The 18,288-nt window shown below is 39.9% G+C and overlaps 1 protein-coding gene across 3 annotated transcripts in view; it reads left to right on the top strand.

Annotated features, from left to right (window-relative positions):
* The window catches only part of Gigyf2 (GRB10 interacting GYF protein 2), a 139,664-nt gene extending 125,112 nt beyond the window's left edge, over positions 1-14,552 (top strand). For 2 of the 3 annotated variants that reach the window (XM_057754646.1, XM_057754637.1), the window contains exons 26-29: positions 758-912; positions 2,375-2,580; positions 9,722-9,869; positions 12,797-14,552. In XM_057754646.1, coding sequence (XP_057610629.1) covers positions 758-912; positions 2,375-2,580; positions 9,722-9,869; positions 12,797-12,864 — 577 coding nt within the window. In that variant the 3' untranslated portion in view covers positions 12,865-14,552. Of the gene's footprint in view, positions 1-757; positions 913-2,374; positions 2,581-9,721; positions 9,870-12,796 lie in introns of those variants that run through there. The other variant, XM_057754656.1, reaches the window with a different exon arrangement.
* Positions 14,553-18,288: the final 3,736 nt, after the last annotated feature.

The following is an 18,288-nucleotide window of genomic DNA, read 5'->3' as shown; positions in this document are numbered from 1 at the left end:
GACATTCTGAAAAAGCTTCTGTAATGTCCTTAAAATTACTATTAACAAATTCTATTTCATCTTCATCTTTCTTTCCTCAGTAGCCAGTGTTGTTGAATGAGCATGGGTTTGTTGTTATATTCATGAACTCAGATCCCAGCACTTCCACTTATTAGCTGTGTGACCTTGGGCAAGAGAGAACCTTTTTTGGGCCTCAGTTCCCTCATCGGTAAAATGAAGATAATAACTTTATGAGTATAGTTGTAAGGAGTAACGAAATACACATGAAATAGTAAAGTGCCTGGCGTATAGTAAGTACTTAATAAATGGTAGTATTGTCAGATTCTTTCTGATTGAAGACCTAAAGAAAGTAAACATACTAGTTTATTGAGCTGCTTTGCCAGGCACTGTTATGTTCCAGACCTTTGTGAGATTGTCTTCATTCTTTATTATAATCCAAAGAAGTGTTGGCACCATTTTGCATATGAGGAAACTGAGGCTTAGTAAATTGAACAACTTACCTAAAGAACATGTAGGAAGGATTTCATTATTTTTTCAAAATAGTAGCCTTATAAACTAGATTATTAGCTGAGGATAGTTACTAAGGAAGTGTCCAATCAAAATATTTGAATTTGAATATTTTTTTTCTTGTATAGAACTAAGAATTGGCTTACTGGACAGCTATCCAGTGTTACCTCCACAGTATTTATGGTATTGTAGTATAATCACATAGTAACAGTTTCTGGGAATATAATATCGCCCTATTGTTTTGCTTTAGTAAATCTGTAGGTGTGTCTAACCGGCAGAATAAGAAAGTAGAAGAAGAAGAAAAGTTGCTGAAGCTCTTTCAGGGAGTAAATAAAGCCCAAGATGGATTTACCCAGTGGTGTGAACAGATGCTTCATGCCCTTAATACGGCAAATAACTTGGATGGTAAGAATTGGGGAGGGAATCCCAGCATGTGGATTGACAGAGCAGGACCTAAAAGAGGTTAACAGGTTGGAACAGTAAGCCATGAAGTCCCCGGGGGCCAAGTCCTTCCATTAAAAAATTGACTCCCGTAATATTACTTATGAAAAAAGTCTTGTAAAACTATGCTCAAATAGATTATGAGCAGTTCTAAAAATTAAATGCTAGCTCAGGCTGCCTTAAGGATGTACAGGACAAAGGAAGTTGTAGTTCCCCATTACCCTTTTCATGGGAAACATTTCCCAGCTGCATTATCATGTCTAAGAGAAAGTTAAATGTCATAGTCAGGACCAAGGTCTACTAGGCCAGTAGAGTACCAAAGCCATATGACATTTTCCTTCCTGCTTTGGGAGGTGATGGAAATTATGATAGAGTAAATAGACTTGCTTTGTATGGGCTGCGACTGTGCAGAAATAAAGGTTTCAGCACAATTTCAAGAAAAGCCTGATTGTAACAAGCCATTTACAGAGAGCTAGCTCCTTAGATGAAAGTGAATTTCCAACAGTGACTGTTTGTTGATCATGCTATAGAAGGGATTGTCTTAGCTGATAGTCCAAGGTGATAACTGGCCTAAAGCCAGCAATCTTTAACACTTAACAGTCAAGAATTAACAGGCTCCCTTGCAGCATTATAACATTAGCTAAGAGTCTAAAGGCCTTCAGAGGAAACAGATTTTCATAGTAGTGATGGCTGCCATTCATTAAGTACCTACCATGTGCTAGGCACTAGCTGGGCTAACATAGTGTTAACCCAGTTATTCCTTTTTTGCAGTAAATTTTGAAGATACCTTTACAAGGTAGGTGATATTATCCCCATTTTATAAATTAGGAAACAGAGGCTCAGAATGGTTAAGTAACTCATCAAGGTCACACAGCCAGCAAACTTCAGAATTGAATTTTAAACCCATGCCTGTCTAACTGGTGTTTGTGCTTTTTTTTTTTTCCTGAAACCACACAATTTGCATTTTCCACTAGGTGCTTTCTAAAACACATAATACCCTAATTAATTACAAGTTCCAGAAGATACAAGTTCCAATAACTGCCATGGTATAACTGGTGTCCATCATAGCACTTAATAAATTGAATTAAAGGAAAAAAGGAATTAATTTTCCAAATTACTTTAGTCTTGGGCAAATACCTGTCAGTCATTGTAACATCTAGTTTCCACTGACATAAATTAGTGACGTTCGGCATGTGTCGATGTGTCTTTGTTTGACACTGCTGTTTTGGGTAATTTCAGCACTGTGATGAGGCTCTTTCATCTGTATTAGGCAGATGCAAGTATCTACCACAGAAGCTGCATAGCTTTCGCTTTCCTTTTATTGCCTGTGTTGGTGTGCTGATATATTAAAATTCGGTGCTTGTTCTTTGTATATGTTTTTATTTCATTGTTACTGTTTTACATCCTCTCCCCTCTTGTATTGCAGTTCCCACATTTGTTTCTTTCTTGAAAGAAGTTGAATCTCCTTATGAAGTCCACGACTATATCAGGGCCTATTTAGGAGATACTTCTGAGGCCAAGGAGTTTGCCAAGCAGTTCCTTGAGCGCCGTGCCAAACAGAAAGCCAACCAACAGCGTCAGCAGCAACAGCAGCAACAGCAGCAGCAGCAGCAACAGCAGCAGCAGCAGCAGGTATAAAGCAACACAGTATGTGCAGTACATGTGAACAGGAATGCCTATGAATGTTGAGTAGCCAGAGGAATTAAATGGAATGTTTCATTTTTATGCATTCATTTAGTGACCAAAACTTTTCAAAATTTGTGTGACCTTCATCTTTTCAAAGTAAATGTCTGTAAATGTCCCAATAGCAAATAGCAGAAAGTGTGTTCAGGGTACCTTGGGCTGTTTTCCTGATTCATATATACATTTTATTCAGACTGCAGATCCCAACATGACCCATAAATTTGATACATTTTGAAAACTTGGCATCTCCTGTGCCTCGCAATGTTACTGCATATGAGGCATGACAGGTATTTCACACGCTGTTGATGGGGTGTGAATATTCAGTTGCCTTCTGTTTCTTGTTTTAGCTCTGTTCTAGAACAGTATTCTGCAACCCTTTATTACAGTTCCTCAGGTTGTGGTGACCCCAACCATAAAATTATTTTTGTTACTACTTCACAACTGTAATTTTGCTTATGTTATGAATTGTAATGTAAATATCTGATATGTGGCCCCTGTGAAAGAGTCATTTGACTATCCCTCCAAGGGGTCATGACCCACAGGTTGAGAGCCACTGTTCTATAGTTTGAGTGACTAGAAAATTTACAGTATCTAATCAGCACATAATTTTGTCTTAAGATTTTGTTTAGAGGCATTCTTTATATGTTGATTCATTAACATTGATCCTCTCCAGTACGCTGTCATTGTCACTAGTACAAAACTCACCTGCACATCTTCTTCCTAAGATGTAGTACAGTTTTCCTGTGCTCAGGAGCATCTATCTGATGGCCCTAGCGCTGGACTCAGAGGTCGTAACGGTGAAATCACTCACAAGAAGAAAAAGATGTGAAAACATTGTGCTAGATGACTAGTTGGAAAAAACACCTGCCTACAGGGTGTGAACTGTAGGAAGTAGGAAGGTGGATAATCCCTTGTCCCTCTTTAGCGGAAAGTGTATCTCTTGGGTGCTAAAGATTCTTTTGCCGGGCTGGAGAGATAGCTCAGCAGTTAAGAGCATTGCCTGCTTTTCCAAAGGTCCTGAGTTCAATTCCCAGCAACCACATGGTGGCTCACAACCATCTGTAATGAGGTCTGGTGCCCTCGTCTGGCCTTCAGGCACACATATAGACTGAATATTGTATAATAAATAAATAAATAAATAAATAAATAAATAAATAAATATTTTTTTAGAGAAGATTCTTTTGCCTAACTGAGCACATGTGTGTCCAGAATGACCATTTACCAAAATAAATAAATAAATAAATAAAGCAAACAACAATTCGTTGAAATTTACAGAAGTGAGGTCTTTGAGGGTTGATACTTTACATTTTCTGAAAGACGGGTTGGCAGGATCCCTAAAGAGGCTTAAAATACTCATATTCTACTAGAGATGATAACTATTACACATCACTTCTGGAGATGTAGAAGATACATTGTAGCACAAAGCATTTGAGATCTAATTGTGTAGAGCACACAGATAAATTAAGAGGAAATGGCTGGTGTCTGTACCACAGCATAGTAGAACAGATGTGTCAGGGTATTGCAGGAGCACATGGTATGAAGTGGTGAAGGAAAAATGGGATGGTCTCCTCTTTGGGCTAAAACAGCAAGGAAATGCCCCCATATCGAATGTGCTCACGGACCCTAGCCAAGTTCTTCCACAATGTTTCCTGCACTTCTCCTTCATTACTACCGCCTGATCTTTGAGCTGGCTTCTGAAAGAACTTTCTCTAATAAACACAATGATTAAAAAAACAAAGGATTAGTTTTGTACTCTAGCCAGTTGGCAGAAATATGGGGGCAATATTTTGGTAATAAATCCCTTCTGGGATTGCCAGTGTGAATAGCGTGTATGACTTCAGCCTTTGATAGTGAACTGCCAGCTGGTTCTCAGCTTGTCTTCTGACTTATATACTAGAGAACAAAGATACTTTCTGCTGTGAATCAGTCAGTTACATGTATTGTCATAGTGTTGAGGCTTGTTGAAGTCAGATGCTGTGTATTCCTTTTCTTAATGGATGACACAGACACTATGTCTGCTAGAAAATTTAGAACAGCCATTCTGGTATAGTTGGAGTGAAAGCCGAAGTTCCATGAGGAACTTTGTAGAGAGATGCCAGGCATCAAGTGGACTTTTGTAAATGAGAACTTAACAGTAGTTCAATGGCCCTCTCTCCATTTCTATATTGCCAGTACCAGTGTAGGCTTTTTTTTCCCTTAAGATTTATTTATTTATTTTAAAAATATTTATTTATTATGTATACAATATTGTCTGTGTGTATGCCTGAAGGCCAGAAGAGGGTGCCAGACCTCTTTACAGATGGTTGTGAGCCACCATGTGGTTGCTGGGAATTGAACTCAGGACCTTTGGAAGAGCAGGCAATGCTCTTAACCACTGAGCCATCTCTCCAGCCCCCTTAAGATTTATTTTAAAAATAACTTTAAATTATGTATACTTGTATGTCAGTGAGTATGTGCACATCAGTGCATTTCATAGCAAGCATGAAATATCCCTGAAACTGGAGTTATAGGCAGTTGTAAGCTGCCTGATGTGACTGCCAGGAATCAGACTCAGGTGGTTATCCTGGGTTTTTTGCTTTTCCATATGAAGTGGAGTACTGTTCTTTTGAGGTCTGTGAAGGATTTTGCTAGGATTTTCCTGGGCATTGCATTGAATCTGTAGATTGTTTTTGGTCAGATTTTTATTATGTTAATTCTACTTACCTAAGAGCATGGGAAATCTTTCCATTTTCTGGTGTCTTCTTCAGTTTCTTTCTTCAAAGATTTAAAGTTCTTGTCATGAAGGTCTTCCACTTGTTTGGTTAGAGTTACTCTGAGATATTTTATGCTACTTGTGGCTATTGTGAAAGGTGATGTTTCTTTGATTTCTTTCTCAGCCTACTAATCTATGTAAAGGAGAGCTACTGATTTTTTTTAAGTTAATCTTGTATCCTGCTACATAACTGAAAGTGTTTATGAGTAGTAGAAGTTCCTTGGTAGAATTTTTGGGGTCGCTTGTGTAAATTATCATATCATCAGCAAATAGTAAGAGTTTGACTTCCTTTCCAGTTTGTATCTTCTTGATCTCCTTTTGTTGTCTTAATTGCTCTAGCTAGAACTTCAAGAACTATATTGAATAGATATGGAGAGAGTGGACAACCTTGTCTTGTTCCTGATTTCAGTGGGATCGCTTTGAGTTTCTCTCCATTTAGTTTGATGTTGGCTGTTGGCTTGCTGTATATTGCCTTTATTATGTTTAGGTATGTTCCTTGTATCCCTGCTCTTTCCAAGACCTTTATCATGAAGGGATGTTGTATTTTGTCAAAGATTTTTTTTAGCATCTAATGAGATGATCATGTGTTCTGGTTTTTTTTTTTTTTTTTTTTTTGTGGTGTTTATATGGTGGATTGCTTTGACAGATGTTGAACCATCCCTGCATCTCTGGGAAGAAGCCAACTTGATCATGGCAGATGATGTTTCTGATGTGTTCTTGGATTTGGTTTGCCAGTATTTTATTGAGTATTTTTGCGTCAATGTTCATGAGTGAGATTGGTCTGTAATTCTCTTTCTTAGTAATGTCTTTGTGTGATTTGGGTATCAGGATAATTGTAACCTCATAAAAAGAGTTTGGCAATGTTCCTTTTGTTTCTGTTGTATAGAACAATTTGAGGAGTATTAGTATTAGTTCTTCTTTGAAAATCTTGTAGTTTTCTATGCTAAAACAATCTGGTCCTGGACTTTTTTTGGTTGGATGACTTTTGATGACTGTTTCCATTTCTTTAGCAGTTATAGGTCTATTTGTTTATCTGGTCTTGATTTAATTTTGGTAAGTGATACTTATCCATATAATGTCCATTTCCTTTCAATTTTCCAATTTTGTGGAATATAGGTTTTCAAAATACGACCCAATGATTTTCTGGATTTCCTCCATGTATGTTGTTATGTCCCCCTTTTTATTTCTGATTTTGTTAATTTGGATATTCTCTCTCTGCCTTTTGGTTAGTTTGGATAAAGGTTTGTCTATTTTGTTGATTTTTTTTAAATATTTATTTATTTATTATGTATACAATATTCTGTGTGTATGTCTGCAGTCCAGAAGAGGGCACCAAACTTCATTACAGATTGTTGTGAGTCACCATGTGGTTGCCGGGAATTGAACTCGGGACCTTTGGAAGAGCAATGCTCTTAACCACTGAGCCATCTCTCCAGCCCCTGATTTTTTTTTTTCTCGAAGAACCAACTCTCTGTCTCATTGATTCTTTGTATCGTTTTCTTTGTTTCTATTTTGTTGATTTCAGCTCTCAAGTTGATTATTTCCTGCCTACTAGTCCTTCTGATTGAGTTTGCTTCTTTTTGTCTAGAACTTTCAGGTGTTCTGTTAACTCACTAGTGTGGGATTTTTCCAACTTCTTTATGTAGGCATTTAGTGCTATGAATTTTCCTCTTAACAGTTACTGCTTTCATTATGTCCCATAAATTTGGGTATGTTGTGCAGCATTTTCATTGAATTTTAGGAAGTCTTTAATTTCTCCCTTTATTTCTTCCTTGACCCATTGATAATTCAGGTGAGCATTGTTTAATTTCCATGTGTTTATGGGCTTTCTGGAATTAATATTGCTGTTGACTTCTAGTTTTAAACCATGGTGATCTGATAAGATATATGGGGTTATCCCATTTTTTTTAATCTGTGGAAGTTTGCTTTGTTATCTAGTATATGTTCAGTTTTTGAGAAGGTTCCATGAGGTGCTAAGAAAAGGTATATTCTTTTATGTTTGGATGGAATGTTCTATAGATGTCCATTTGAGTCATAACATCTGTTAGTTCCCTTATTTCTCTTATAATTTTCTGTGTGGCTGACCTGTCCAGTGGTGAGAGTCAGGTGTTGAAGTCTCCCACTATTAGTGTGGGGGGGTTTAATGTATGACTTAAACTTTAGAAGTGTTTCTTTGACATATAAGGGTGCCCTTGTATTTGGGACATAGATGTTCTGTATTGGATTTTTTCCTGTGAAAATGTCCTTCTTTGTCTCTTTTGATTGATTTTAGTTTGAAGAATATTAGGATAGCTACATCCACTTGTTTCTTAGGTTCATTTGATTGGAAATTTTTTCCCAACCCTTTACTCTGTCTTTGAGGTTGAGGTGTGTTTCTTGTATGCAGCAGATGGATGGATTCTGTTTTCGTATCCAATCTGTCTTTTTATAGGTGAGTTGAATTCATTTATATTAAGGAATAGTAATGACCAGTGATTGCTAGCTCCTGTTATTTTAGTTTTCATTGTTAGTAATATTATTGTGTGTGGTTTTTCCCTTCTTTGGGATTTGCTGCTATGAGATCATCTATTGTCTGTGTTTTTGTGGATGTAGCCAACTTCCTTGGGTTGGAGTTTTCCTTCTAGTACTTTGTGTAGGGCTGGGTTTTAGGTATTGGTTAAATCTGGTTCTGCCTTGGATATCTTGTTTTGTCCATCTATGGTGATTCAAAGCTTTGCTGAGTATAGTAGTCTGGGCTGGCATCCGTGGTCTCTTAATGTCTGCGTAATGCTTGACCAGGGCCTTCTGACTTTCGTTGTTTCCTTTGAGAAGTCAGTTGTACTTCTGATAGGTCTGCCTTTAGATGTTACTTGGTTTTTTTCCTTTGCAGCTCTTAATACTCTTCTTTCTTTATTCTGAACGCTTAGTGTTTTGATTATTATGTGACGAGGGAACTTTTTTTTTTTTTTGGATCCAGTCTTTTTGGTGTTCTGTAAGTTTATGTTTTTTTTTCCTTTGCAGCTCTTAATACTCTTCTTTCTTTATTCTGAACGCTTAGTGTTTAGTGTTTTGATTATTATGTGACGAGGGAATTTTTTTTTTTTTTTTTTTGGATCCAGTCTTTTTGGTGTTCTGTAAGTTTCTCGTATCTTCATAGGCATATCTTTCTTTAGGTTGGGGAAATTTTCTTGAATATATTTTCTGTGCTTTTGAGTTGGACTTCTCTCCTTTTTCTATCCCTATTCTTAGGTTTGGTCTTTTAATGGTGTCCCATATTTCCTGGATATTTTGTGTTAAGCTTTTGTTAGTTTTATTGTTTTCCTTGACTGTTGAGTCTATTTCCTCTATTGTATCTTCAGCGCTTGAGATTCTTTCTTCCGTCTCTTGTATTCTGCTGTTAATGCTTGCATTTGTGGTTCCTGATTGTTTTCTCATAATTTCCATTTCTATAATTCCCTCGGTTTGTATTTTCTTTATTGTCTCTATTTTGGTTTTCAAGTCTTGAATAGTTTCTTTTTCTTGGTTTTCTTTAAGGGATTTGTTGATTTCTTCCAATTTTTTTTGTTTGTCTTTTCCTCCATTTCTTTGAGGGAATTTTTCATTTCCTCTTTAAGGGCCTTAAACATTCTCCTAAAGTTATTTTTTATGTCATTTTCTTCTGCTTCGTCTATATTTGATTTTTCAAGTCTTGCTGTTGTAGGGCCGCTAGTTTTTATTGGTGTCATGTTGCTCTTTGTGTGTTGAATGTGTTCTTACCTTGTCTACCCATCTTTTCCTCTGATTAGTGTAGTTGGGGCTGTGTCTCTGGTGATCAATCCTCAGGTGCCAGTAGATCCAAGGCTTAGATGGTTGCTACTTGTGATATAGTCAGGGCCATGGTTCCAGTCACCCTGGAGGTCACTCAGTGTCCCTGGAGGAACACCACTTAGTGTTCTGGGGGGTTTTCCCGCCTGCTCCCTCAGTGGTGAATCCCTTGTACCTGCTCCTGTGGAGGTCATTGCCTGGGTCTTGTTGCAGCTAAGGTCACTGGCTCAAGACTGCTCCTGTGGAAGTTGCTGCCTTTGGCCTGCTCTGTTGGAGGTCCCTGACTCAGACCTCTTTATCTTAACTTTGATTAGCATTTCCCAGCCGGTTAGAGAGTAAATACTTTTTGAAGTTGGTTCTCTCCTTTCCCTAGGTTCTGGGGATGAACTCTGGCCTTCAGACTGCTGTGATAATATTTTTGCCCTGTGGACTGTCTCACCAGGATTTTTCTTTACAGACTCAGCACTTGATAAGGCAAAAGCAAGCCACACATTCTTAGAGCAGTCCACATCCATGTGCACTGTATAATTGTAGTTATGCTGTTTTGTTTCGCAGGACTCTGTTTGGGGCATGAACCATAGTACACTCCATTCGGTATTTCAGACCAATCAAAGCAACAACCAACAATCCAGTTTTGAGGCTGTGCAAAGTGGCAAGAAGAAGAAAAAACAGAAGATGGTTCGAGCAGATCCTAGTTTATTAGGTGAGGATAAGCCTGGAGTCTCAGCCTGGGTGAGAGGAAGGTTCGGGTGATGCTAGCAACCAGATAAATTGCTACAGTCTTTCATGTAAGGATTCATTTATCTACTAAGAGAAGTGGCCAGTAGTTCCTGGGCATGTAGATGCAGGAGGTGTGCTTCACGTGCTGGGACAAGCAAACTAATAGTATTATGGACCTTCAAATTTTAAAGTGTTGCTTAGCATTTCATACAAAAATAATAATGGACAACAGTAGTAGTTCAGAAGTTCTGCTGCTGATTCATGCTGTAGGCGGATATTTAAAGAAGCAGTGCTTGTTAAATCCACTTATATGGATTTTCCTAGCCCGAGAACTAGGACTCAGGCTTCCTCTATTCTTATGTGGTAGATACCTCCCTGGCCGTAATGAGGGCTATTGTCCTCACACATGACAACGTCCTAGAACGGCAGGCTCCTAAATTAGGTTTAAAAGACTGATAGGAATGGTATTTCATAAATAATGAATTTAAGTTGCTGTGTTTCTTAAATTGGCCTAACAAACCGCACGTATTGATGAAAATGAAATTATTTTCTATTTTTGAATATGAAGTTAATTTACTTCACTGTCATAGAGTCCTTTAGAGTGTTATATCAAACATGGGTTGAAAAGTATAAAATTCTGACAGAACTAGGTGAACAGGTTTTGTTTTTTTCTTCTTTTTTTTTTTCTTTTTGGTTTTTCGAGACAGGGTTTTCTGTGTTATAGTCTTAGCTGTCCTGGAATTAGCTCTTGTAGATCAGGTTGGCCTTGAACTCACAGAGATCTGCTTGCCTCTGCCTCCTGAGTGCTGGTATTAAAGGTGTGCACCATCACCACCACCTGACTGTGAACTGTTCTCTAAATAGCTCTAAGAAGTCCTTGGGATTTAGCTTACAGTTATGTGAGGTTGCTCTATAGATGTGACCCACGTTGGTCCAGCTGTTCATGTTTGTTCTATGCAGTATGCTCTTGGTCTTCTCCCATAGACTCCAGAAGATTCCTTCAGTATGGGCGTGGGAGCTGGGTAGGTCTTAATGGCTTAATGGCTCCATTGTCCTGAAAGACAAAGACTGAGAAGTGCTGAGGGGCCTCACTTGGGCAAATGAGCTTTTCATGTGAAAATCACTGCCTACTTTAAGCCTCTTTCTGGGAATTTCTGTGTTTATTTATTTTCATGCATTACTTTTCTTTCTTTTTTTTTTAAATATGTATTTATTTATTATGTATACAATATTCTGTCTGTCTGTATGCCTGCAGGCCAGAAGACGGCACCAGACTCCATTACAGATGGTTGTGAGCCACCATGTGGTTGCTGGGAATTGAACTCAGAACCTTTGGAAGAGCAGGCAATGCTCTTAACCTCTGAGCCATCTCTCCAGCCCCATGCATTACTTTTCAATGTGTATATTCCCTGTTAGAGACCAGGAAATTTTTTCCCATGCACATACTAGAAAAATAGGTTTCAGCTGGATTTGTAAGTACTTATTAAAAGAGCAGATTGAAAGGGAACGTTCATTCTGAAGCGGACCAACAGAGGGAGCCCCAGCCTCGTTTCACTTCCAGGTGTTCTTCACTCTACTCTGATTATACTAATTTTAAGGGTTCCCAAGTGGCCAGTGTAAACCGTTTGGGGGTGATAAAATACACCCTGCAGTGTCCTCCCAGTCAGTCTTTCCTTTCCTACAGAGAATGTCATAAAGCAGCAATGCAAAGGAGTGTTCTAGACCTTGTAGAAGGTGGTCTGAGGAGCTGCCGAGTAAGCAAATTCCCCTTTCTGTTACCTTGACTTTTATGGCACACACAAGCCTATTGTGTTTGTGAAGTTGGGAGGCTGAGTTTATATTTGAGTTTTTAAATCAGTTAAGGTAGATCATGTCTTCTAAAAAGCCTCACCTGGAAATCAGGACATTATAACATCAAATAATCTTTCTCCACAGGTTTCTTTTCCTCTCTTGATTGAAATTAGTTGATTTTAAAATTACATTTCTTCTCCTGTTTCATGTAACTCTTTGTTTCTACCTCATTTCATTTGTTAGTGACATGAAATCAGATAAACCTGCTTCGGAATAGAGTTAATAGATCATAGGCTATTGGTCTTTAGGTTTTTAAACTTACCAAATAAAACCTTCATCTCAAAGATACAAACACTAAGCCTTTCAGTATTTCCAAGGAAAAAAAGCTTTTGCTAGCGGGTTATAGGTACACAGTCGCTGGTTGGGACTTTGGATGAGTTTTGCGTCCTTGCCTCTTCCTGTATTCAGCTTTGTCAGACTGCAGCTTCTCCCACAGCCTTCTTGGTTAGTAAACATGCTTGTCTATTTTTTTCAAGTCTTATTTTGAGTCTGTTAATTAAGCTATTTTATTATGTAAGGCATTTTTGTTTGTTATTGGAACATTTCAAATGTGTGCTTATTTGAAAATTTGACCACTGAAGTACAAAACTGAAGGTGTGAAAAAGCCACCCAATACCAACAACCTTGTTGGAGTGAAGGGTGTCGCCTGTTTGCTTTTGGTTTTTACACAGCAGCTGAAACAGTTAAGGATTCATCTAGGGCAGAGGAACTGGAAAGCTTTCTGGGAGTCATTCACTCCCAGGAGGCCTGTTCGTTAAACTTTGTATCAACTTGTGATTATGGATTTTCTTGGAAAAGTTCCACCACTAGCATTAGGTGTTGTAGCATTGCAGTGTTTGTGAACCATGTCAGTGATACTTCTCCTAGGCTGATTCCATTCCAGGCTGATCAGAGACCCCCATCCTGCATTGGTCTACTTGCTTGCCTTCCTTTCTCCTGTCTTCCCTCAGTGCCTAGTTTAGTGTGAATCTTAAGCATAAGAGACTTAAATTCCAGCCAGCTGCTTGACATTGAGCCACTTAGCAGAACAGTCACTCATAAACTTACTTTTTCTTGTAGGGTTTTCAGTCAATGCGTCATCAGAGCGACTCAACATGGGTGAGATTGAGACTCTAGATGACTACTGAGTACCTGCCGCTGTGCCAGCCCTCCCTCCTGCCTAGTGACCATGGATTTTCCTCGTTGGACACCACATGCATCCACCATTTGCTCTCTGTCACTCTGCAACAAATCACAGAACCAATCATCTCAGGCTTTTTTTTTTCCTAACCCCGTGTCCAAGATTATTTTAAGTCACTGTTGGTGAGCATCTCAGACTGTATCTGAGTGGACCAGACCCTTTGTCTTGGGGGTGGCAGTTGGGATTGCTCCCCAGCAGGGCAGATATTGGCAGCACAGCACACATTCACTGTGCATCGGTTTCATCTGCTGTCTCCTGGAAGTGTGTTGGAATCTGCCAATAGCAGGTTACTTTCTCTTGACACTTTTCTTTTGTTGTTTTGTTCTTTCTCCCCCACCTCTCTACCCTGCCCCCAGTACAGGCAAAAGGTCTTAACTATTGCGGTCGTGAAGAAAGTTAATGGTTAATAGACATTGGCCAGGAGCAAATGCTCCCCTGGACGGTGACTTCACTTTTGCCAGAGCCAGGCAGAACTCTGCCTAGAGGTTGGCCATTGCTAACTTCAGGATTGCATCAGAGGCCCTGAGGGGGTGGTTTGTAGACTGGCTTGTTTGATGTTGCACACCCCTTACTCGTTCTTTCTGAATATCTTTCCAGAGAAAGGATTTTTGTTTTCTTCATTAGATAGTGACTTTCCAAGCAAGATGTGCTCTTCCCTGACATACTCCAACCTTACTGGACGAAGGAAACCCTATGGCCTGGGACAGGGACTTCTAATTTTCTTTTCATATAAAACTGATTCCCCCCCCCCATAAATATTTTTACTTCAAAGGACTAGGACCAGTTTATTTTGGGCCCTTCTGTGAAAATTTGTCTCGTTTAAGAGGCACCTTTACCATATGTATGAATTTATGTAATTTCAACTTGGATAGGGATAAACTTTTGGCTTCCGATAAAAGTTGGGAATTTCACCTGTTCCTCAGAGCACCATGTGTGTTTTGTCGTGGCCCCGAAAGGTTCTATGTAAAGATTCTGGGATGGCAAGTTGTTTGCCTTTTCTAAGAAGAGAATGTACAAACCTGACCATCTTTAAGATCTTCATCCATGGAAACCACTATGCAGGAGGATGCGGTGGGATGGAGGGCATGGGCAAGAACAGAGCAAGAGATCTGCTCCTACCCATTCACGTCCAGTAGAAATGTACTCAAGCTCTGTTTATAAGCAAACTGACTGCCTGCACCAAACGCCTGTAGAACATCACCTGGGATGGTCAGTCATAACCTCGCGGGAGCTGTGGGCCTGCTGTGCCTGTGCAAGAGGTGCCGTGGTGGGCAGCTTATAGGGGAAGCACCTACTCTCTCATCATCAGTGCCGGGAGAAGGCTGGAGTCGCTCTGAGAGCAGTTTGGTTTTGGAGGATATATTTGGTTTCTATTTTTATGATTTTGGATCATCATTCTCCCTATCTCTTCTTGCCTCTCCCTCCTAAATGTGTACAATAACTATACAGAGACTGCTACAAACTTGTAAATAGTTTTTGGATCAAATAGCATAAGGAGATGGGGGACCATTAAAAAGTAAGACTCCTATTCTCCTTTGCTTTGTAAATTCAAAAGGGGGGTGGGGAAGAAGGATAGTTAAAATGTTTACAAAACTTTAAGCTCCCTCGGAACTTTTGCCAGGGTGGAGGAAAATAAAAAAGAACTTAAATAAAATGTGGTTGTGGTCTCTCTTGTACTCACCTCTCTTGAGACTGAGCTTGGCCTGAGACTCTTGCTCTTGGTGGCATAGACCAAGGCACTGGCAATGAGAAGGCAGCTGGGGCCCTCTGCCAGGGATGGACTGCTGACTGGGGTCTGTGTTTACCAGATGAATGTGGTAAGTCTTCCTTTGTGCTGAGCTGTAGACTGGAGGCTGCTTTTGAATCACAGACCCTCAAAATGTCCTTCCCTGAACTTATCCAACTCCTGTAAATCAAACTCTGCCTTTTGTTCCAGTAAGATAAAAAGAAATCTAAAACCAAATTGGGAATCGAGTGGACATATTAGATAGAAGAAAGCCATTTCAGTCATGGGACATTCCATTGCTAGTCGTTGGCTTTCCAGTTAGTAGAGAATACCACTCTTCTGGAGACATTTTTCATCTTTTGATCATGCTTTTTCATACTCTCTTTGCTCGCTCTTACTTACAGTCACCACTCAACTACCTGATATCCTTTGTTATTCCTTCAGGGGTTTTGGGCTGGGGGTTGTGCAGTAAAGGAAGGTACTAGGAATGGAACTCCGGGCATGGTGTATGTTAAGCTTACATTCTACCACTGGGTGACACATCCAGCCCCTTACTAAGTTTTAAAGTCCTTTAGAAATTTAGAGGATTGGGCGAAAATGTTTGCATATAACAAAACTTAACTCTCAAATTCAAAGAGGTACACTAGTGCATATAGTCTACACACATCTTCCACTATACTTTTAAATCGCCTCTAGGTGACTTGAAATGCCTCAGTTCATGTAAATGTTATGTAAGAAAATAGTAGCTCAAAAGTGTATATTCATTACTGGTGTTACTTTTCCCTGAATATTTTCCATCCTAGACGAGTTTAACATAACAGTGCTGAGAACCAGCAGTATGTGTTTTGTATAATGTTTTTTGTTTGTGTGTATGTGCATATGTTTAATGCAAACCAGTTTGATAGAGAATGTCCTCAAGGTAGGTCCTGTTCTGGTCACTGTTGCTCTATAGAAAAAATGTCAGCAAATTGTCTTATAACAGGTACCTCATTATGCCGGCTGAGAGTTGTAATTATCTGGTTGTGAATTAGGGAAGGGGTCATTATGTAGTCTCATGACTTCAGATGTCAGATGGGGCTGTTTCTTGATGTCTTAATGAGGTAGACATTTCTGGGTTGGCTCTCAAGTAACTGTCAGTTGGTGGCAGCAGGTTAGACCTCAGCTGATAGTTGCAGAAGCTGTTAACATTGGCTTTAGTGTAGGGGAGTGTATGTACTTGGCAGGTGAGGGTAGGTCACCCTCTACTTGGGTTGCATGCTGTGCTACTATATTTGATTCCAGGAGCAGGAGCATAGCCTCTGTCCCACCCACTTTGATGGAAAGAGTGGCAAGGCCACTTTGCCAAAGATTATATAGTCATTTTGGGAGAGACTAGCATAAAGTGAGTTTATCTGTTTCCTCAAGGACTGTTTTGATGTTATGTTGGGGTGGGGGTTTGTGCTTTAAATTTCTGGATCATGAGGCTTCTGTCTTTATTTAATTTTTTTTATGGTTTATTCAGCTTTATTTTATGTGCATTGGTGTGAAGGTGTCAGATCCCCTGGAACTGGATTTTCAGACAGTTCTGAGCTGCCATGTGGGCGCTGGGATATGAACCCGGGTCCTCAGGAAGAGCAGTCAGTGCTCTTAACCGCTGAGCCATCTCTCCAGCCCTGTCTTTAAATTTTTAAAACCAATGGGTTTGTGTGTACATGTGTCTGCCACTGTACGTGTGTGGAAGTCAGATACTCTGGTCCTCAAGGCTTGCAGCAGGTGCCTCAACTCAGCTGAGGTATCTTGCCATCCTCTAAATTTTTAGTGCAGCCTTTTTATTTATGTATGGTGTGACTAATGTATACACATAAACAGCACATACCATGTATAGACTTGCCTCTGGGCCAGTCTGATGGAGTCATTTTCTCAATCTCATTTTATCTTTCCAAATGACTCAGGCTTGTATCAAGTTGAGAAAACATGATCTACAGGCCATTTTACAATTGACAGGCTTGGGTACATAGGTACAGCATCTCAAGTAAGGGGTAACCACTATTTTAGATGTCTTTAAGTTGATGCAGGGAAATGTAGCATGGCTTCCTGAAGGCTCTGTTTTAGCATTAACCTCTTATTAACCATTTCTTCCTGACTTGTCTCTGAGACTGCAGTACTTGCTTGGAATCCTGGGTTACTGTCAGAGGCTCTTAAAGCAGCCAGATATGTAATACTCATGCTCAGATGTTTGTTTCCCTAGGAATGGTGATCAGATGCAGCTTTTTGTCATGTTAAGTTACGAAGAAAGCCTAAAGCCTGTTCAATGGGAATTTCAGCCATGACTGTGTCAGTGAAACCAGTTTCCCCTGCCGGGAAGTCTCCAAGGCAGTGTGGCAGGGCTTCCAGAAGGCTCCATGTCAGCATTAGCCTCATTAACCATTCTTGTTTTCTGGAGCTCAGTGTCCTCACCTGTCAGATTGTTTGGGGGTAGGGTCATCTGGAAACTTGAAGCAGAACTAGAACCCCTGCAAGCCTCACAACTGGTAGGGAGAGATCCATATAGTGATATATTATTTGTGTTTAATAAAGCTTTCCTGAAGATCAGAGCACAAAGCAGCCACACTTACAGGCCAGGGAGTGATGGCACACACCTTTAATCTCAGGACTCGGGAGACTGAGACAGACGGATTTCTGTGAGTTCAGTGCCACCCTGGGCTACACAAGATTGAATCTAAGAGAAACAGAGCTCATACAAAGGTGATCCTAGCATTTGAGATCACAAAGCTTTAATCCCGGCACTAGGGAAGTGGAGACAGGAGTTACGTGGCTGGGCAGAGAGAGGACTATAAAGTGGAAGAGACAGGAACTCATTGGAGTGTGGAGGCTGTGGATTCATGGAGACAGGATCTCGCCCTTTTGGCCTGAAGATTTGGTAGAGGTAAAAGGTCTCGTGGTTGGCTGTTTTGCTTTTCAGATCTTCAGCTTGAACCCCAATATCTGTGTCTTAAGTTTTTATGCTACATTTGGCGCCCATTGGGGTATAAATCCACGAGAGGTGCCAATGTGGTAACCACATTGCTTACAACAAGCTAAAGTGCTGGGAACATCCATTAGAAGCACTATGTTCCTGGGCTCTCGAGAGGCAGAGACAGGTAGATATCTGAGGCTAGCCTGGTTTACAGAGTGAGTTGCAGGACAGCCAAGACTGTGGAAAGAAACTCTGTCTTGAAGGGGGAAAAGGTACTGTGTGACACAAATCATCTTTATGGGACAGTTACCTCTCTAGTCAGTTGCAGATGCCAGTAAAATGATCTCTCACGGTCCTCTTGATTTTTCTACTAGCTATAATACACATAAAAAGTATGCTACTGGATTGTTACCAGTTCAGTTTCAGATTACAGCAGACTATTAGTAGTTATGTTTTGGGGAAACAAGTGTCAGTACCCCTAACTTAAGTATTGTTGAGAGTCAGTTATATCTCCTCAATTGTTCCCTAATGATATTCCATAGTATATCAATTACATATGCCATGTAATTGATAATCTGTGCCCCTGTGAAAGACAACTTTGCAACTTGAGGTCAATAGACTCTTGCTCCCTGACAATGCTTTGGTCTTCAAAGGACTGTAGTCCTGTAAGATCAAACAGCCGAGTGATGCGGTAGCCATCATATTGCATA

Source organism: Chionomys nivalis, chromosome 2 (genome assembly GCF_950005125.1).
Source record: "Chionomys nivalis chromosome 2, mChiNiv1.1, whole genome shotgun sequence".
Taxonomy (NCBI): domain Eukaryota; kingdom Metazoa; phylum Chordata; class Mammalia; order Rodentia; family Cricetidae; genus Chionomys; species Chionomys nivalis.
Note: the sequence above shows the minus strand (reverse complement) of the source record. Positions and strands in the feature narration are given on the sequence as shown.